Raw genomic sequence first — 21,962 nt, forward strand, 5'->3', positions numbered from 1 at the left:
CTTCTGTGGATCCATCTAATGCTGCTTTAGAAGCCATTCGGGTCTTGACGGAATACATTCCATATGTCAGTTATGAAAGATAAGAGACCTGAGAAGCAGGGACGTGCAGTCACTAGAGGCAAGGGAGGCGGGGCCTCACCAGTCTCCTCAGGGAAAGGAAAGGATTTTAAATAATTTTCTTAAAATAATTAAAGCCAGGGTAGTTGCTACCAGATTTCAAGTCACAGTGGCTTGGTGTCTGCTCTCAGTATTAACTAGGAGGAGGCCAGAGAATGAGGGGCCTCTTTTGCATAAGGAATTTTTCACCTTTTAAGAGTTAAGCAAGGGTTAACAAGCAAAGAATTCCTTATGCAAATGAGGCACATATTCTCTCGCCTCCTGTAAGAGGCTTTTTAGAGTATTCTGGGAGCAACTAGCTCAGTCTGACTGAGCTCTGGCTTTTCAAGAGGGGAGGGCAGGGCAGGGCAGGGAGAAGCAGAGTTGAAATCGTCTCTGAAACAGCTGGAAAAGGTCCGTGTGGGTAAGGGGGAGGAATTCAAAAAGTTTGATCGGAAGGCAGCAGGGGAAGGGGGGGTATGTCAGAGGAGCTGCTTTCAAGCCTTTGGAAAATATATCCAATCCAACTTCTGTGTTTGTTTTTGAGAGTGAGTGAATGAGAGAGAAATCGAAGTTCTCTGTGTGCGTGTGTCTGTTTGAGAGAGAGGGGAGGGAGGGAGAGAGGGAGGAAGGAGGGGGAGGGAGAAGAAAAAGAATGGGAAAACTTACTTTGCAAGGGGGAAAAATGCTGTCGCTTTAAATCAGAACTGAGCATGCCTGGCTGTGGAATTCTGGGAGTTGAAGTCCACCACAAGTCTAAAAAGTGCCTCATCAGGGCTAAAGCTGACCGCATGTCTCTGCTGAGAAGGGAGGGAGAAAAGCACTGGGGAAGAAAAATGGTGAGAGACTGATGTTTTAGAGAAGCCATTTTCTGACACGGTTGGAATGGTTTACACTAGCCAAGCAAGACCCCCGCATCCAGGGTCTTTTGGGAGTTGCTAGCAACTAAATTGTACACATGAATGAAGCACTCCTCCCAGGAGATTTCCTTTTCCTATTTGGAGTACTGCAATTTGCTCTACGTGGGGCTGCCCTTGAAGACCATTTGGAAGCTACAATTGGTCCAGAATGCTGCAGTGTATGCAGTGATGGGTGCTCTTAGGTTTACCCATTTAATATCTCTGTTGTGCAAGCTTCACTTGCTCTCGACTCCTTCTGGGAGCAATTTAAGATGCTGTTTGCTCGGCTTCGAGGGGAGGGGCTGCCGCCGTCGGGAGCTAAGTAAAGCTCCTGCCAGGACTCTGGTTCGTATATCTTATAAGATCTATAGATATCTCCCCTTTCTGGCAGAAAGGGGCAGGGAGAAGGTCAGTCGTTAGGATCTCTTTGTAATTCATAGCTTTTTTTTTGCTGTGAATGGAGAAGAGGTTCAACATTAGCTGAGCCTTTACTCCGGCCAGTTTTCCGCGCTGCTTTTTTTTGCAGCCTAGGCAGATTGCCTCCCCCCCAGGACAAAACTAAGCTATTTAAAAGCCAATTCGGGCGGGGAACATTCCCGAGGAACTTTCTCTATTACTATTTAAAATACCAGCTTCAATCTCGCAAAAGGCTCCCTTTCTTCTTTTTTTAACTGCGTCACAAGATGGCGATCTCGTAGCTTTTGTGTTTGATCTGACGCAGCTAGCTGACCCTACCCTCCTGAAGGCTTCTCCGTACTAATTGCTAAAAGATTATCTGAGGGGAGCACAGACTTTGATTTTTGGCTCGCTGGATTGCTTGTCTCTTATTTTTATTCTGGAATGGCTCCCAAACTTAAACAGAAGCGCCTCCTTAATAATATATCTCCAAAAAATGCCATGAAGCCGCTACCCTTGTCTCCTACACCCTCCACGGGAGATTTGCTAACACAAGAATTCCTTCTTAAAACGCTTAATGATTTCAGACAGGAGATTAATCAACTGATTTCGGATTTATCTGATGAATTTGATGCTAAAATTGCTCAGGCAAAGCAGGATATAATCGGAGTAATGACAGTCATGACAGATTATATTGCTGAAACGGAGGACAAATTGGAACTTTTGGAAGAAAGTAACCTTAATCTGATATCAAAAATTCAAACGTTAGAACAGGAAATTGAATCTGCACAAAAAGAACTTGTCAAATTAAATTATAACAAGTCTGCCTTTGCTATACGTGTTAGAGGGCTGCGTGAAAACCAACAGGAGAATTTGAAACAGACATTCTTTGAGGCTTTCAGCCGCTTGGTGGGAAGTCCGGGACTTAACTTTGATTGGCAGATTCAAAGAATTTACCGCCAGAATTCCTGGGTAGCAAAACAGCGACAGCTTCCGAGGGACATAATAATATACTTTACTACAAGGGAATCTAGAAATGAGATAACACAGAGGCTCTACGGAAAGAGGTTGAGAATTGACGGGGACGACTTGATTGTTTTTAAGGAGATACCATTTCAAATGTTAAGAACAAGGAGACAGTATGCTTTCTTAACCGAAGAACTCAGAAACTCTCAGATTTCATATAGATGGGAAGTCCCAGCTGGTATTACAGTTACATTTGGCGACCAAAAACACCGCATTAACTCTGTCTGTGAAGCCCGAAAATTTTACTACGAGACCCTGAAGGCGGGACTTCCTGATTCATCCGGATCTGGGGAGAGACAGGGAGAAGGAGAAGACAAACAGCGAGACACGTGGCTACAAGGTGGAGCGTGTTGCTTTTCTCTTCCGGAAGGGCAGAAGACTAAAGAATAAAGACTAGCGATGTTTTTAAAGCTTTATGATTTCCGTCTGGGATAAAATGGAAAAGTGGCATATCGATGATGAGACATGGAGACTGAAAGAAGCGTTGCTGATTGGGGACATATATTGTACAGAAATTTTGTTTGAACTCTAACTTTAATTGTGCATGAACTATTCTTTTAGGTGAAGAGAGCGGAAATTGTGATCTTTTTGAGTTGTGGTTTGGGACAAACGGAGTTGGGAGGTGCGTGGGAGAGGGAAGGGCAGCGAAAGTTTAATTAGATTACATGGGGCTAGAACGTAAGCTGATGTTTGTTTGAGTTGCTATATCAATATAAGGTTAAGAAAGTTTGGTCGGAGAATCTTCAGGAAAGTGGAGTAAATATGGGAGGAGCAACGAATATGGATAAAATATATATGTGGATATGGATAAAGGCAGGGTGGAAGGTTAAAAATTTATATGTGGAGGTGGGTAAGGATAGAAAGGGAGGTGTTGGAAATGAAAAATGAAAGAAGTATTTGAGTTAATGGTGTTATAGAAAGGTTTGGATACTTGGATAAAAAAGGAGATAAATTAAAGGTTTGAATAGATAGACAAAGCAAGGAGATTTTTAGTTGGGGAATTCTAACTGATCAACTTACCTGGCTCTAATATAGTTTGAAACCCTGCAAGTAGTAAAATAATCGAAATTTGGAATGAGTCACATTGATTAAGATTTATAGATAATGGGAAGCTGTGGTAACGTAGTGGGCTTATGACCCTTTTTGTTTCTTTCTCCTTTTTGTGTGTGAGTGTGGGTGTTTTTTTTTTTATTATTTCTTATTTTCTACTATTTTTCCTTTTTCTTTTTGGCTACTTTTATCTTACTTTTTTTAAATTTTAAAGTTAGTTGGCCTTATTATACTTAAATGCTTGTTAAAGAATTATGCCGGGCATGGGACCTGCGAAGCCGTAAGGGGGTTAGGGAGGGGGGATTATAGGGGGGAGGGGGGAGGGTGGAATTACAGTTTCAATCCTTAGAACAATAAGAATTCACTTGTGTACTGCCGTTTTTTTTTTCTTTTTCTTTTTTTCTTTTTCTACTTTTATTGTAAAAAACAAATTGAATTGTATGGATACACCAAAGTGGGGAGAAGAGGGAAAGAGAAGGGAGAAGTAAAGAGGGAGTGAGAGGGAATGTAAGGAGGGTAAATGGAGGGAGGGGGAGATGTCTGAGGGGGAAGGGAAGTAGAAGAGGGGAATGTTGGAGGGGTGAAAGGAAAGTTGGAGGGGGAGAAGAGAGGGTGTATGGGGGAATGAAGTGTTATGTTGGGGTTTTTTTTTTTTTTTTCCTTTTTTCTTTGCACAGTATATAAGTGATTGTACAAAATGAAAATGAAAATGAAAATGAAATAAAATATTTAAAATATAAAAATAAAAATAAAAAAAAAAAAAAAAAAAAAAAGATGCTGTTTGCTCGTTTGTTTATATTTCATACTTGTTAACCGCCCCTCTCCTCGGAGAAGGGCTCTGGGCAATGTGCAATTTAATTTTGTTGCCAGAAAAGGAACAAAAGCAATCAGCACCCAGATGAGCATAGATGAACTCCAAGATTAATATCAGACCAACAATCAAGAATTAAACAATATCCCAGTCAAGGAATTGCCAAAAAGGTTAATAGTAAACAGTCCAACCAAAGAACTCCCAAGTCCACTCTGACAGGGCAAGCCATTGGAATATAAACTGAGAGAAAACCAACTCTTTACTAGCACTGATGATGTTACCTAATTTGGGGAATGAAACATCTGCAAGAAAACAACCAATCTCAGAGAGCACCAAGGAGCACCTTTCAGTACGATTTAATCAACAAAATGACTGTATTTTTTGGAGTATAAGACGCACAGGAGTATACCATGTTTTCCCCGAAAATAAGACAGGGTCTTATTTTCTTTTGACCCCCCCAATTTTGCTTGGGCCTTATTATTGGAGGGGGCTTATTGGTTTGGGGTTGCCAGGTGGCTGCTCTCTTGTGAGCGGGCGTCCGAAGAGCCGGGCACAGCCTCAGGGGCAAACGGCTGTGTTGCGCTGTAGCAGCAGCGCAACAAAGCCGCCATGAGGTGACCATGCTTATGAGCAGCCGCCCAGCAACCCTCCGTCTAGCCGGGTAGAGCGCCACTCACCGACCCAGTAATATCCCAAAGGCTCTAAGCCGCGTGGTGCTTTGCCCAGCTGGAAAGAGGTTACGCAAACACTTGTTCTGCCTCCAGCTCGCGTGCCTCCCAGCCTCACCATGCCCAGCTTTCCCTGCAGGGCTAGGCCAGGGCAGCACCGCCGGGCCCTACTGCCACCACCGCAGCCCTGCTGCTGACGCCACCATCATGCTCCGAGCATAACAGGCTTCCAAACTCCAGAGATCCGCTGCCGAGTCTTCCGGCAGTGGCCACTCTGGGACTATGCTCCATGGTTGTGGGCTGGCTGCAGTGTCACGCCCCACTCCATTCCATAATTAGGAAAGAAGACCAAGAGACTCCATGGGTTGGAAATCCAAAGTACTTTTACTAATTATAAATGGTAAGCGAGCAGTAGTGAAGCAAAATCTGAATAATATGGCGCGAAAGCAATTGATATATAGCAAAGCCCATTCCCCCCCCTTAGGATCAAAGCTCCAGTCCAATCATAAGTCCTTCAAATGTCAGGTGTGAGATAACTTCAAAAAGACAGGCCAAGATGGAATGTGAAGGCCGTTGATGCAGGCGGGAAACACGTACGCATGCGTAAATCCCAACGACTGGTACATCCTAGAACATTCCTTTCAGCAGTCCTCCAGCACATCAATTAAAACCCTCCCACATACACACCTCCCCCTTCCCGTTTCATGGCAGCTGAAGCAGCAGCAAAGCAGAAGCTGACATCCGGCCGTCCCCCGGAAAAAAGGCTGTCAGGCCTGGAAGAAAAAACAAACAAAACAGACAAACAACAAACAAACAAGAGAGGGAAAGGAGAAAAGTCAAGGCTTGTCGGGATAAGCAGCATAAAATTTCTGGAGTAAGCGGGGGGCACGAACGTGGGACTTATCAACCCATTCCGTGTGGGAGGGGGGAAAATGTTTCCAAGCCACAAGGTATTGAATGCGATTACGGTGCCTGCGGGAATCCAGAATGTCCCGGACCTCAAAATGACGTTCCCCATCAATAAGCAACGGAGCAGGTGGAGGGTCATCTGCGGGCCGTAGGTCAGACACCCGAACTGGCTTGATGAGGTTGATATGGAATACCGGATGGATTCGGTTGAGATGTTTGGGCAATTGCAAACGAACAGAAACAGGATTGATAACTTTCTCAATTGGGAAAGGGCCAACATACTTGGGACCCAATTTTTTAGACTTCTGTGTAGTATGCAAGAATTTAGTGGACAAATACACTAAATCTCCAACGTGGTACTCATAAGGCTGAGAGCGTTTCTTATCAGCCTGCTTCTTATGAGCCTTGTGGGCAGCATCCAAGGTAGAAAGAGTGAGGGGCCAAAGGCGACTGAGACGTTCACTCCAGTCTGCAACGGAAGGAACTTGAGGCTGGGCCGTAGGCAGTTCGGGGATAGGGACAAAATCCTGGCCGTAAACGACCCGGAAAGGGGTGAAACCTGTGCTGGAGTGAACCGAATTGTTATAGGCCACTTCAGCGTGTGGTAACAAGTCCACCCAATCGTCCTGTTGATAATTGATGAAACAACGTAAATATTGTTCAAGGACGGAATTAGTATGTTCACAGCCGCCATTAGTCTGAGGATGGTAGGCGGAGCTAAGGCCCTGGGCGGAGCCAATACGTGTGAGGAACTCCTTCCAAAATTTAGATGTGAATTGGACCCCACGATCGGAGATAATACGGTCGGGAACCCCATGCAAGCGGTATATGTGGGAAAGGAATAGCTTAGCCAGCGCCTTGGCGGAAGGAATCTTGTGGCAAGGCACGAAATGAACCTGCTTGGAGAACAAATCAGTAACCACCCAGATGACCGTGTGTCCTTGGCTCTCGGGAAGCTCCACAATAAAGTCCATAGAAATCTCCTTCCACGGGGCAACCGGGCGGGCGACGGACTGCAGAAGACCGTGTGGTTTCCCCGGCGGCTTTTTGGCGGTAGCGCAAACTGGGCAACTGGATACATAAAGTTCAATGTCCTTTTTTAAAGAGGGCCACCAGAATTGTCTCTTCACGAGGTGCAAAGTTTTTACGAACCCAAAATGACCCGCCATCCTGGAGTCATGAGCGCGACGAAGGACCACAAGACGTAGGGAAGCGGGGATGTATAGTTTAGCACCAATCCACGGTAGATCGTCCCTCATGGTGCACTCGTCCCGATGGTTCAGGAACCAGTCGTCTTGAGGAAGAGCCGCTTTGAGGTCAGAAAGCAGATCGTGAGGCACGTCCTTTTGAGCCTTGGTCTGTTGACGTGTGAGCACCGGAGCTGCCAAGAGCGGTTGGACGATACTCAGTTTGGAACAATTATACTGAGGCAACCGGGACAAAGCATCGGCCATGAAGTTTTTTCCGCCCGGGATATACTTTAGAGTGAAATTGAAACGGTTAAAATACTGGGCCCAACGCATCTGCTTTGGGGAGAGACGGCGAGGTGTGCGCAACGCTTCCAAATTCTTGTGGTCAGTCCACACCTCAAAAGGGTGTTTAGAGCCTTCAAGGAAATGGCGCCAAGTAGCGAGGGCCCAACGGACTGCAAAAGCCTCTTTCTCCCAGACTGCCCAGCGCCGTTCCGTGTCAGTGAGTTTACGTGAGGTGTACGCGCAAGGCTGTAAGTTACCTTGGTCATTGGCTTGTAGCAGAACTGCCCCAACGGCGACATCACTGGCATCAGCCTGGACAACGAACGGCTGGTTGAGATCAGGATGTTTAAGAACTGGTTCAGCGGCAAAAAGGCGTTTAAGCTTTTCGAATGCCGCCTGGCATTCCATGGTCCAGTCCAAAGGCTTATTGGGTTTAGGCTTCGGTTCGCCTTTAGTTTTGAGCAAATTAGTAATAGGGAGAGCAATGTCGGCAAAAGAGGGAATAAATTGACGGTAAAAATTAGCGAAACCCAAAAATTTTTGCAATTGTTTACGAGTTTTGGGAGCGTCCCATTCAGTGACCGCCTTTACTTTCTCAGGGTCCATTTCAACGCCATGAGGGGAGATACGGTAGCCCAGATAGTCAATAGTAGTTTGGTGAAACTCACACTTAGACAATTTGGCATACAGGTTGGCAGCACGGAGTTTTTTCAAAACAGTGCGCACCAGATTGACGTGGTGGTCGTAAGAGCGGGTATAAATGAGGATATCGTCCAGATATACGATAACGCCCTTATAGAGATGATCGTGCAGGATCTCATTAATAAATTGCATGAATACAGCAGGAGCCCCCTGTAGGCCAAAAGGCATAACCCGGAACTGGAAACAACCAAGAGGGCAGTTGAATGCGGTCTTCCATTCGTCCCCTTCCTTAATGCGAACCCTATAGTAAGCTTCTCGCAGGTCCAATTTTGTGAAGATGCGGCCCTTCCCCAGTTGCGCCAACAAGTCCTTCATCAAGGGTAGTGGGTAGAGGTTCTGAGTACAGATGGCGTTAAGGTTTCGAAAGTCACAACATAAACGAAGAGAGCCATCTTTCTTCTCACGAAACAGCACAGGGGCCGCCACCTTGGGTCGGGCCGGTTCAATGAAACCACGCTTCAAATTTTTGTCAATGAAAGAACGCATCTCCTCCATTTCCCTGGGTGACATGGAGTAAATGCGGGGTTTTGGGAGTTTGACCCCGGGCAAAATGTCAATGGAGCAATCAGTAGGCCTGTGGGGGGGCAGAATGTCCGAAGATTGCTCGCTGAAGACTTCCTTAAGATCCAAATATTCTTTCGGAATTTTCTCCTCTCCTGCAATCCTCTCCTGCCCCCTAGTGGCTACTTCAGGAACGTTAGTGACGTCAGGTTGGTTTGGAGAGCCCTCCCCCACTGGAGGCACTTTGGAGCGAATACGCAAGCGACCTGTCCGCCAATTTATGTGAGGGTTCCATTTCCGGAGCCACGGGATGCCCAAAATAAGTGGTCTGTCCATGCCAGGTGCGACCACAAAAGAGATTAATTCAGTGTGGGTACCCATTTTCATTTCTAAAGGCTCAGTAAAAAAATGGGCAGGCCCCCCCCCCGCAACCGATCCGTCTATCTGGCAAAAAACAATAGGGGTTTTCAAAGTGCGCAATTTGAGGCCTAATTTCTCAACCATGGCTGGGTTGATCATGGACCGGGAACAGCCGGAATCCAGTAATGCTAGGAGGGTGGCAGGTGTTCCCTCAGGAGGAACCTTTAATTCAATAGGGAGTAGAAGGGGCCCCTTGTTTGAACTCACCCAGTGAGGTGAAGTGTCGTCATCAGAGTCATCAGAAGAAGAGGAGTTAGCATCCGCGTCATCCTTCAATGGTTGGGCAAGAGGAGGGGGGTTGGTTTCTCCAGCGAAAGCTGTTTCCTTCTTTTTCTTTTCAGAGCCTCTTGCAGGTTTCTCTTCACGTCTGGGAGGGGGTTGGGCAGAGAGGGGTAATTTCGCCCGACAGAGGGGGGCGGTATGCCCAAGCTTGCCACAGCGAAAACATGTTAAAGGTCTGGAGGAGCCAGAAGGGGGCTCTCTCGCGTCGCCCCGGCGTTTGGAAAGCAATTGCGTAGTAGGAGGGGGGAGGGACTTGGCAGCCCTTTCTTTCCGCTTCCTTCTTTCTTCTGTGGCATAACGCAGACGAATTAAGTCAAGTTCGGCGTCAGCAGCATGCTCAAACCAAGTGATTAAACGTCTCGGCAGGTTACGATTGACACATTGTTGATAAATGTCAGCATTTAAGCCTTCAGCAAATCTGTCCAGAAGGGCATCCTCCCCCCAGCCTCTCATGTACTGAGACAGACATTGAAATTCCTGGATGTATTGGGCGACTGGTCTATCGTCTTGGTCGAAGGTTAAAAACTTTAATTTGTTCCGCTTCTCAGTTAACGGGTCATCAAAACGTTGGCGGAAAGCCGCCATAAAACGGTTGAAATTCCCCAAGAGGGGAGAACCAGACATATGCAAAGCAGTCGACCACGTAGCCGCTTCACCATCCAAAGATAAAAGAACCATTCTGACCCTTAAAGTGTCGGATTCAAAGTCCCGGCCATAAATCTCCATGTAATTAAAGACTTGCATAAGAAAGGAGGGAAGGCTGGCTGAAGTACCATTAAAACGCACAGGCAAGGGAGGGATTTTAGCCATGCGATGTCTTCGAGGGGGGGCTTGGGGGGGAGGTCCCCTTTGATCAGCAAAACCTCTAGCCGCAGGGGGTGACACAGGCCGAGGGGGGGGTGGGGGAGAATCCTGGCGTGGGTGACGTTGCCAACTTCTCCAGTCTCTTTCCTCCTCCCCCCTTCTCTCCTCCAAAAATGTTTGACCCCAATAATCAGGTAATTCACTCCGCTGGGGTTTTCTCACGGGGCCCTGGTGCTGATAACTTCTCCAATCTCCTTCATCGCCCCTTTGGCTCCAATATTCAGGGAACTCACCCGCCTGAGGTTTTCTCACGGCACCTGGCTCCAGCGAAGTTTGTTGAGGTGGTCTCTGGGTGAGTCCAGCATTCCAGCTTGTCTCTATTTCTCTTTGCCCCACTGAAGTTGACCAACGGGGTAGAGGGGAAGGCTCAGGCTGACTGGAAATTTGCAGTTGAAATAAATCTTCGTGCAGAGGTCGGTCAGACGGGCTGGGCTGGTGTAAAGAAAGGTCGGGAGGTCCCAGTTCACTGGAATCCGTCCCTCCAACGGCGCCTTCCTCCTCTCTGGTCGGAGAAGACATTATGTCCCTTCTCGGTAGACGTAAATCTCCTGGAAAGGGATATTATTCAGATTTTGCTTCTTGTCACGCCCCACTCCATTCCATAATTAGGAAAGAAGACCAAGAGACTCCATGGGTTGGAAATCCAAAGTACTTTTACTAATTATAAATGGTAAGCGAGCAGTAGTGAAGCAAAATCTGAATAATATGGCGCGAAAGCAATTGATATATAGCAAAGCCCATTCCCCCCCCTTAGGATCAAAGCTCCAGTCCAATCATAAGTCCTTCAAATGTCAGGTGTGAGATAACTTCAAAAAGACAGGCCAAGATGGAATGTGAAGGCCGTTGATGCAGGCGGGAAACACGTACGCATGCGTAAATCCCAACGACTGGTACATCCTAGAACATTCCTTTCAGCAGTCCTCCAGCACATCAATTAAAACCCTCCCACATACACACACCCCCCTTCCCGTTTCATGGCAGCTGAAGCAGCAGCAAAGCAGAAGCTGACATGCAGGAAGACTCCCTGTCCCACCAGAGTCTTCCAACAGCCAGCCATGACCATAGAGTGTAGTCCCAGAACGGCCGCTGCCGGAAGACTCAGCAGCGGATCTCCGGAGTTTGGAAGCCGGTTATGCTCAGAGTATGGCAGCAGCTGCGGCAGTAGTGGGGCAGCGGCGGCGGTGGCAGAAGGGCCACAGCGGAGGTGCCCTGGCCCAGGCCTGCAGGGAGAGCTGGGCATGGTGAGGCTGGGAGGCACGTGAGCTGGAGGCAGAACAAGTGCTCACGCAACCCCTTTTTCCAGCCGGGCAGAGCGCCACGTGGCTTAGCACCTTTGGAATATTACTGGGTTGGTGAGTGGTGCTCTGCCTGGCTTGTCAGGCGGCTGCTCATGAGAGCAGTTGCCTGCCTCCCCCCCCCCCGCTCCAGCTGGGCACAGCACCATCCATCAACCTAACGGTACCCCAAAGGCGTCAACCAATGTGAGCACCTTTGCCCCCCTCCCCGCTGGCTCCTGTAGCTTTGCACCTTCAGCATATCATTAGGTTGGTGAGTGGCGCTCTGGCTGGCTGGAGGGGGGGGTGTCCAGGGGGCTTATTATTGGGAGAGGGCGTATATTTTTGCCCACAGTAAAAATATGGCATGGCCTTATTATCAGGACATGTCATAATTTTGGGGAGACATGGTAAGATGCACCAAGATTTTGAAGAGGCAAAATTTTTTTAAAAAAGTTTTGCACTCAGCAGACCTCCCAAAAATGGCCTGTTTTTTTTAAAACAGCACGTTTTTTTTTAAAGCATGAATAGCCTTAGAAGGCTTGTAAAGTGTTCCTGAGGAGGTGCCCCCCAAAAAACAAGCAAAAACTGGTCCATTTTTCACAAAATGCCCCACCAAATGGAATGTATAGCCTAGAGTGCTCCTGGGAGCTGGGGGGGGGGGATTGAGCAAAAACTGGCCCATTTTTCGCTCTTTTCTGCCCTCCCCAGCCCCCAGGAGAACTCTGAATGCCTCATAAAGGCTCTTCACGGCCATTTTGGTAAAGGGGCTGGGGTTTCTGGAGGCAAAAAAATGCTGTATTCAATGTATAAGATGCACCCAGATTTTCAGCCTCTTTTTTGAGGGAAAATGGTGCGTCTTATACTCTGAAAAATACAGTAACCATTAAAATCAGAATAATTTAGGATTATAAATGTTAAAATCATAGAACAACATTATAAACATTTCAAAAGATGAAAAGTTTTATTACCTTTAAAGCCCTATACATCACAGATTATCTTAGGGACATTTCCCTAAGGATATCTACTCGTCCTAATCGATCAGATAAAGTGATAAGGTGATTAAATTTTAAACCAGTGAGCATGCTCCTAGTTCCTTTCCTTAAACTTTGTCAATTTATGGGATGTAGGAAGTGTGCCTGTTCTGTGTCAGTCCCTGCCCAATGGAACACTCTTCTCCATGAAGTTTGCCAAGCCTCTGCCCTCATAGCCTTAAGAAAAGATTTTTGAACACCTAGCTTTCCCCCAAATATTGAGATAGGATGAGGTAGACAAAAGGATTAATAATCAACTAGAAATTTAGCTTTGGTTCTAGGTTTGTAATGTTTATGGTTTTAATAGATATATATGCATTATGTTGTTTTATTATTTTTAATTGTTGGTTGGGAGCTGCCTAAAATTTGATGAATGTTGGGCAGCTATAGAAATATTCAAATAAATGCACAGTTCATACAAATTAATACAAAGCAAGAAAAATAAGAAAAGAAATCAAAGAGAAAAATAAATGTGCAAAAGAGAAAGAAAGAAGTAAAAGAAAAATAAAAGAAAAAATAGAAAGGAGTAGCTTCTGAATTTCTTTACAGCAGTTATAAGTAAAACCATAAAGGTAGCTCTTACTCCATGGTTACAACATAACTCTCTTCTATTTATAATCTATCATGTCTAATCATCAAACCAAAGATTATATTCATTTTTTTCCTACTTCATTTCTAAAATAATAAAAGGCGGATACAAATAAAGGGGCATGAAGGCTCAGTGGTTAAAGATGTTGTGCTTGTCAGCTGGAAAGCTGATGGCCTGGGTTCAAGAACTGAGCCTTGCATGATAGGATAAGTTCCTGTTCTTGCTTCAGATCCTGCCCACCTAGCAGTTCGAAAGCATGCAAATGCAAGTAGATAAATAGGTACCATTTCAGCATTCTGTGTCCTTTGTTGTATAGTTATACTGGCCACATGACAATGGATATCTCTTTGGACAATGCCGACTTCCTCGGAAAAGGAAATGAATACCACCTAGAGTTGAACACAACTGGAAAGGAGATATCTTTATCTTTACCTTTACAAATAAATAATAAAATAAATAAAAAGTCCATCAGGGGTTTCCAGTCAGCAATAAACGTAGATATTTGTCTTTTCTCTGATCAGATGTCAATTCCATCCTCTTCACCAACCATTCCTCTATGATGTGGGGAGTGCTGAATCTTTCCATCTTTGCATATACAATGATCTCGCTGCAGTTACTCTATACAACAACAAAGTTCCATGACTTTTCCTCCGATTGTTTGTCCAAAGAAAAGCCTCTGGTCTCAATTGTATATTAATCTTTAAATCCTCTTGATCAGTGTGTCTATTTGAATCCAGGTTTTTCTCACTTTTACATATGTCACTTGTTTTAAACCTCCACATTCTTCTGTCACGGGAGTGTTGAACATCCCCAAATGATGGTCTTTCTATTCCAGACTGCCTTGAAATACAATGTCCCTTTGAGGCAAGAAGAAGCTTGGCTGGGGTGGACACTGTTCCCGAGACTTGCACAGGAGTCAAAGCTCACGTCACTTTTGACATTGCCATGAATGTCAGGTAATCTCTTTCTTGGATCAGTGCTGAGCCTTCCTTCCTTGAACAGATACAGGCCCTTCTCCTCCAGGGATGGACCATGTCTGAGGGTCCGAAGGCTGCTACTCACCTCCCCTGCTTTCTGAAAGGACAGAATTCCACACTCCAGAAGCTCCATTTAATGGCAACATTGGATGGAGGCCCTGAGGGCACGGCCAAGCTTTTATGGACCCACATGCAGCATTTTCCCTCACCCTGTCTATTCCTTGCTTCCAAAAGAGTCACACATCTTCTCTCCTTTCTTGGTTTCTCAGTTACACTGGCCAACGTCTGGTTTCCAACATGGCAATTGTCCAGATTAAGATGCTGTCCGGATACATCCCGGTGAAATCCAGTGTAAAAAAGGTATTTTTTTTCCCAGGTTCCCTTTACCGCTAAACTTTCAGTGCCGTATTTCTTGATGCAGGTAATTCTCAACCTACAACTGTAATCAGGCCTGGATTTACGGTTGCAAGTTGTGCTGTTCACTAAGTGGGTCAACTTTTGACTGCATCTAGTTTTGCAATCTTTTTTCTTCCTTTTTAAAAATATATTATTGTTTGATCATGAAAAATAAAATACAAAACAGAAAAGGAAATGAGAGAATAGAAAAGCATACATTCAACACTAACAACAAAATAGTGTACAAAAAAAGGAGAAAAAAGTAATCAAATAAATTGAACATTTAACATGTAGAATCCCTAGCTATTACTGAAAAAAGAAAAAGTAGAAGCAGTAAATTATCCCCTTTTACACGTGTGTGTATATCTGTGTGTGTGTGTGTGTGTGTGTCTGTGTGTGTATGCATATGTAGAAATATGTATCTTTTAACAACCTTTTTCTGCTGAGCATTAAGTCCATTATTATCTGCAATTTGGTTTTTTTTGGTGGAAATCAGAAGTAAATGCTGGTTTCTGGTAAAAGCCATTGTAAATCATAGTCAGATGACTGTGGGATGCTTCAAAGAGCCAGAAAGGCAGGTGGGTGCCAAGCACCTAAAATATGATCACATGACCATAGGTGGAGGGCAACCAGATGGAGTGGCCCTAGGGAGGTCTGTCATAACCTTGAATGGATCTAAGTGCCAGAGCCCACTGTAATAACATTGCCAAAAAGTTATTAAGAGTTGTTAACCTAATCTTTCATATCTTCTTCTCTGGTCATATAGTATTGCTAACCAGAACATACAAAACATTTGCTAGACCAATTCTTGAATACAGCTCATCTGTCCGGAACCCACATTGCATATCGGGCATTAATACAATTGAGTGAGTCCAGAGATACTTCACGAGAACAATCCTCCACTCGCAACAGAATACCTTATGCCACCAGACTTCAAATTTTGTGCTTAGACAACTTAGAACAAGGCCGCCTTCAGTCTGACCTAAGTGTAGTTCATAAAATTATCCGCTACAATGTCCTACCTGTCAATGACTACTTCAACGACAACAATATATGAGCACACAATTGATACAAACTTAAGGCAAATCTCTCCAAACTTGATTGCAGAAAATATGAGTTCTGCAACAGAGTGGTCAATGCCTGGAATGCTCTACCTGACTCTGTGGTTTCTTCCCCAAACCCCCAAAACTTTAACCTTAGACTGTCTACTGTTGACTTCAGCCCATTCCTAAGAGGTCTGTAAGGGGCCTGCAGAAGCCCAACAACGTGCCTACTTCCCTGTCCTAATGTTTCTTTTTATTCATATACATTTTATATATCCAAAATCATGTGTGTGTGCATATGTATGTATATATGTATGTATGTATTTAAAGTCACAACCCCTGGTATGCCCAAATATGGGAGGAAGTTCACTGCTTCCATTCTCTGTCCATCGGCTCGTCATAAGAGACCATCTAGACAGAAATCCAATATTTTTACTTTTACTAATAAATAAAGGGAGACTAGTATAGATCTATTTCAAGCTATTTAGCTCTCATCAGCTAGCCATCAGTAAGGGTATGGCTAGCTGATGAGAGCTAAATAGCTTGAAATAGATCTATACTAGTCTCCCTTTATTTATTTATCAGCACAAATACAACATATATATATATATATATATATATATATATATATATATATATATATATATATATATATATATATATATATATATATACACACACACATACATACATACATGCATACATACATACATACATACATACATACATACATACATACATACATATATATATATATATATATATATATATATATATATATATAGTCTAATACATGCTTGACAAAATAAATAATAAATAAATAAACTACCTGTAATAGGAAATGGGGATTAATAATGCTAAAACAGATTTGTTGAATGTTGATATTTTCTCCAATGAAAATAGCAATTGCCATTCCTTCTCCTGATATGAAATATTGCACCTATTTCTACAATCCAACTTTGGATTGTGGATTCTTTACTGAACAGGAGGTTTAAAACTTAGTGATTTACAGGATCACTTAAGTGTTTTTTTTCTGGTGAGACTGGTTTAGCAACCTGGTCTACCCAAATATGGGATGGATGCATACTGCTTCCAATTTTGCCTTTCAGCCCCAATCCAGGAGCCTTCGCAGCTAGTTGCTTTCGCGATAAACTATTTTTGTGTTGAATTTATATTTACCGACAAAGAAATGAAGGGAGACTCGTATAGATCTATTTCAAGTTTTTAGCTCTCATCAGCTAGCCATACCCATCTGGGAACCCTCACCCCTAACTCGGGTTTGAATCCCAGAAGGGTATGGCTAGCTGATGAGAGCTAAATGGTTCACTGACAAATGCGCGCTCGACAAAAGCGCGCCAACGAAACCGCGGTGAGAAAACAGCGAGTTCTAAATCGCGCCGACGAATGGGTACAGAAGCGCGCTGACAACAGCGTGCCGATAAAAGCATGCCTTCAATGAACAAGTAATAACCACGAGTTCTAAACCTAACTCTAAACCTAACCCTAAACCTAACCCTTACCTTAACTGAAATCGCGCTTTTGTGGGCGCGTTTATGATGTTGCAGTTTTCTTGCCGCAGTTTTGTTGGCGCACTTTTGTTGTGCACACATTTGTCGGTTCATGGAGCTAAATAGCTTGAGATAGATCTATACTAGTCTCCTTTTATGTCTTTGTCAGTAACTATAAATTCAGTACAAGATCACTTCTAACTGGTTCTATGGCCACCTAGTCCAACAGTATGACTATGAATGCTAATAAAGCTCTTTCCGTTTTTCAAATGTTTCCACCCCTGAAGCTGGAAAAGCAAAGTCAGATCAAGAGGACTGAAGTGAACATCAATCATGTCCTGCTATACTTGGATGAGGTGAGTAAGGATAAGGAGCAGAGCCCAAAGAGGGGACAAGATCTCAAGGGGATAAAATTGAAAGCAGGACCCCTTTCTTTCTTCTTATTTTTCTGGGAAGCAAGGAGTTACAAGATTATTGTGGGCTGAGTTTTTTTTTTCAAATAGCTGACACAATGTGCCACATCCTCTACCTCTGGTCAATGACACTCTCTATACACGAACCTACACTCTGGAACAGGTATATTTTCATATGTTGCTGTTTCTCAACTTTGGTAACTTTAGCTTTGATGAATGGACTTCAAACCCCAAAAATCGTCAGCCAAGAAGCTTGAGAAACCCTCTTCTATGTGAACAAACACCATCTCTCTCATATGTCATGATGCTGCTTAGTTCCACTACACCAGAATACTGTATTTCTAGTGGAATTCTCCCGCTATTAAATAATAGACAGTATCTTCTTGGCCTAAGGATGCTCAAATGGCTTTCATTTGTGTTCCTGCAGTGAGCAGGGGGTGGGCTGAGTGACCTCAAAGACCTCTTCTAGCTTCAGAATATTTTTTTTTACCTTCAGTCTGTTCAGGGAGAACAAGAGACCCCACAGCTTTAGGGCACAAATTAAAAGCAAAGTTAAAGGCTTTAGATTGGACTACAAGGCCCATCCTTTCCCTGCTGCTAGCATATTTTAGGCTTTTCCCTTTCAACCTAAGGATGATGAAAGAGCTTGGAAGACTCCCTACAGGATATAGTTAAGAGATTACTGGAGCCAATCTTTTTCCTTAGTGACTTCTGTTGTATTTCTATAGAGTTGTAATTATTATTATTTTAAATATAGCGCAACTTCACCTCCTCTTTTATTAGGTCTGTTTCTTTTCCATGGACATTGTCCTGAAGTAGTGCTTGATTTCTCACTCGTATGGTAGACATGGTCAAAATACATCCAGGCTTTTCTAAGATCCCTGCTAGCGTGATGTCTCCAATAGAAGGAAATGTATGTGGTTCAGGGTTCTAAAGATGGATGTAGCTCATGACAAGCTACCATATGTAGCTCTCAGTGATGTGCAGTCAGCTTTAGGGCTGGTGAGGCACTTTTTAGACTTGTGGACTTCAACTCCCAGAATTCCACAGCCAGGCATGCTCAGTTCCGATTTAAAGCAACAGCATTTCCCCCCCCTTGCAAAATAAGTTTTCCCATTTTTTTTTCTTCTCCTTCCCCCTCCTTCCTCCCTCTCTCCATCCCTCCCCCAGACTGAGCTAATTGCTCCCAGAGAACTCTAAAAAGCCTTTAAAATTGCCCTCTACAGGAGGCGAGAGAACACATGCCTCATTTGCATAAGGAATTCTTCGCATTTTAACCCTTGGTTATCTCTTAAAAGGCAAAAAATTCCTTATGCACAGGAGGCCCCTATTTCTCTGGCCTCCTCCTATGGTTAACACAAAGCACTGTTCTAAGTCACTGTGAATCTGGTAGCAACTACCTTGGCTTTAATTATTTTTTTAAAATTCTTTAAAATTCTTTCCTTTTCCTCATGACTGGTGAGGCCACGCCTCCCCTGCCTCTAGTGACTGCACATCCCTGGTAGCTCTGACCAAGCTAAATATAAAAATGCTACGGGATTCCTGGAAGCTTAACATTCAGACAAATCAGCCCTCAACAGTCACAGAAATGAAGCACATTTACACACTATTCAGAAAAGACAATAGAAAGCTAAGAAGGAAACAAAATGTCCAGAAGACACCTTCTCCAGTAACCTACAGCTAGATAAGCAGAGACTAATACCAGACAAACAATCAAGCAGAAAACAGTCAGTAAAAAACTATCAAGCAGAAAACCCCCCACCAACACAGGCAGAGCAAGCTACTGGGTATAAACAGGTAACAAATTCCACATCACTAGCGCTGATGAAGATACCGATTCAGGTATAACACAAACAATCAAGCTCAGAGAACAAAAAGGGCTCTACGATGTGTTGCCTGCAGAAGCTCTCCGTCTGGTTTGTGATTTCATAGCCAACTTTTCTCTGCAGGTACGGAACACAATCCAGACATTCTCCTTTACAGTGGAGCAGGAGACACCAGTCCGGGGCCTGAAGCCTGCCTTGGTGAAAGTCTACGATTATTATGAAACTGGTGAGAAGGGATTGAATGGTGGTACTCCAAACAGCTTGTTTAATTAATTATTCTTCAACACGTAGTTGCTCGGCATTTTTTCTTCCTTTTCCATTGGGAGATTTAGGGCTCAAAACGGGGCAAAATTAACGGATTCCAGTTTTGCTGAAGATGGGTATATATTTGGTCTTTATAGCAGGGGTCCCCAACCCCCTGGCCGCGGCCCATTACCAGGCTATGGCTTATTCAGAACTGGGCTGCGTAAGCAGGGGGCTGGCACATGTCCATGTGTGCGCAGCTCAACTTACATGAGTGGCGGGCCGGTGGATGTGCACATGCAGCTTAACTCACACAAGTTAAGCTATGTGTGCGCATGTGCATATGCTGGGCTACCACTCGCACAACCTTCTCCCTCACTGCAAAGGTTGGAGATGCTGCCTTAAAACGCTGCTTGGTGGGGAAAATCCAACAGATCGTTGGGGAGACTTCAGGATTTTAAACCAGACAGATACATTTCCCTTTGCACAGCATGTAAAATTAAAGGACAGCCACCCTCCCCAGGTTGGTTTGCATTTTGTGATTTAATCAGTTGTTTAAAAACAACTTTGTGTTTCACAAAGCATTTCCAGGCAACATGATTATGTCGAAACCAACAAGGGTTAGAATAGAATAGAATAGAATGGAATGGAGTGGAGTGGAGTGGAGAGTGGAGTGGAGTGGAGTGGAGTGGAGTGGAGTGGAGTGGAGTGGAGTGGAGAGTGGAGTGGAGTGGAGTGAAGTGGAGTGGAGAGTAGAGTGGAGAGTGGAGTGGAATGGAATGGAATACAGTGGAGTGAACAGAATAGAACAGAATAGGAATAAGAATGGAGTGGAGTGGAGTGGAATGGAGGCAATGGAATGGAGTGGAAAGGAGCAGAGCAGAACAGAACATTAGCTGGAAGAAACCTTAGACATTTTCTAGTGTACCACCACCACCACCCCGCCCCGGCTGAAGCAGGAGAACCTATACCATTTCAGATTAGTGACTGTCTAGTCTCTTCTTAAAAACCTCCAGTGATGATTTCAGAAGGCAAGAGTTGTTTTATGCCACCAGGTTGTTGGTTGGGAGGTGGGACCCTAGAGTGGCCGAGTGGAGCAGAGCTTCTCTAAGCAATTCATCTGTCCCTTGGATTTTTTTGTTTTAATTCCATCTCTGGGAATGCTTTGGAGAGAAGCACCTGGAAGTGGGGGATCAAAAAATCAAGATGGCAGTTGCGACTCAGACACCTCCCTGCAGTTTGCAACTGCATTGCGGGGTGAATCGTTGACTGAGATTTAACAACACACTCGGTATGAAGCTGTACTTTGTGCCCCTTTGCACACCTGGAGGAAAGTCTGTATCATGAATCGTATGATGGAGATCAAAGTCTAGGAGAGACATCTCAGCTCTGACAAATGTTCCTTTTTTTTCCTTTCAGATGAATTTGCTACAGCTGAGTACACTGCCCCCTGCAGTACAGGTAAAGCATGAGTTGTCATTGGCTCAAATGTTTTTAGGTACATGTACTCCTCGATTTATGACCATAATTGAATCCAAAACCCTTCGTTTGGTGACTGCTCAAAGTTACAATGGCACGGAAAACAGTGACTTACAATATGATCGTTTTTCACTCTTATGACTACTGCAGCATCCCTAGGGTCACATGATTAAAATTCAGACACTTGGCAACTGTCTCATAGTTATGACGGTTGCAGTGTCCTGGGGTCACATGGTCCCCTTTTGCAACCTTCTGATGAGCAAAATCAATGGGGAAGCCAGATTCACTTTACAAGCACATTAGCGGCTTAACAACTGCAGTGATTCATGTAACAACTGTGGCAAGAAAGGTAAAGCTAAGTTAACTCACTTAGCAACAGGGATTTTGGGCTCAATTGTGGTCGTACATCAAGGACCACCTAGAGTTACTTCCTTTGCTTCTCTGTATGACAATTTGTCCCTTTGGTTTGCGTATGGGCAAAATGGGGAAGGGGAGATTTCATTTGAACGTTCTGCCTCATGCCCATCTAAACTTTGTTTTTCACCAGTTGATCTGAACCTTACTTATTTTCTAACTTTTCCTCCATGATAGATGATATCAAAGAAGTCTATAAAGCATAAGGATTCAGGCCATCTTTTCTGGAATAGCACATGTTCGGAAAGAATGAATTTCCTGGAAACTAAGGAGGAACATGATTTTATATACGAACGTTTTTTAAATGATCAATACTAAATTGTTTTCAATATTTTGACTTTTTGAACTGTAAGCCACCCAGAGTCATTGACGGAAATGGGTGGCTATAGAAACTGAATAAATAAATAATTGTTTTCTGAATCAAGATAACTCCTTTGTGTTTCTTCTCATACCTGGGCACCTTATTCATTAAGTCCCAAAAGAGAATTAAATGTGTGTTTCCACCACTCCTGGCAGCAATCCAAATGGCATACTGCAGTGCTGAAGACTTTATCTTTTTAATTTTGGGGTGGGGTAGGGTGGGGAACAGGGAGATCTTTTCTTAGGTAAAAATAAAAATGTAGTTTAATTTCAATTGGGTGTCTCAAATACTTCTATATCTTACAAA

The 21,962-nt window shown here is 44.0% G+C and overlaps 1 protein-coding gene across 1 annotated transcript in view; it reads left to right on the forward strand.

Moving 5' to 3' along the window:
* Positions 1–21,715, forward strand: part of LOC106556477 (pregnancy zone protein) — a 71,445-nt gene extending 49,730 nt beyond the window's left edge. The window contains 7 exon segments of the mRNA XM_087711344.1: positions 13,832–13,871; positions 13,874–13,952; positions 14,243–14,333; positions 17,208–17,276; positions 19,283–19,385; positions 20,822–20,863; positions 21,473–21,715. Coding sequence (XP_087567470.1) covers positions 13,832–13,871; positions 13,874–13,952; positions 14,243–14,333; positions 17,208–17,276; positions 19,283–19,385; positions 20,822–20,863; positions 21,473–21,501 — 453 coding nt within the window. The 3' untranslated portion in view covers positions 21,502–21,715.
* Positions 21,716–21,962: the final 247 nt, after the last annotated feature.

Source organism: Thamnophis sirtalis, unplaced genomic scaffold (genome assembly GCF_051295495.1).
Source record: "Thamnophis sirtalis isolate CommonGarterSnake01/CBP01778 unplaced genomic scaffold, rThaSir2_p1.2 scaffold_3, whole genome shotgun sequence".
NCBI classification, from domain to species: Eukaryota; Metazoa; Chordata; class Lepidosauria; order Squamata; family Natricidae; genus Thamnophis; species Thamnophis sirtalis.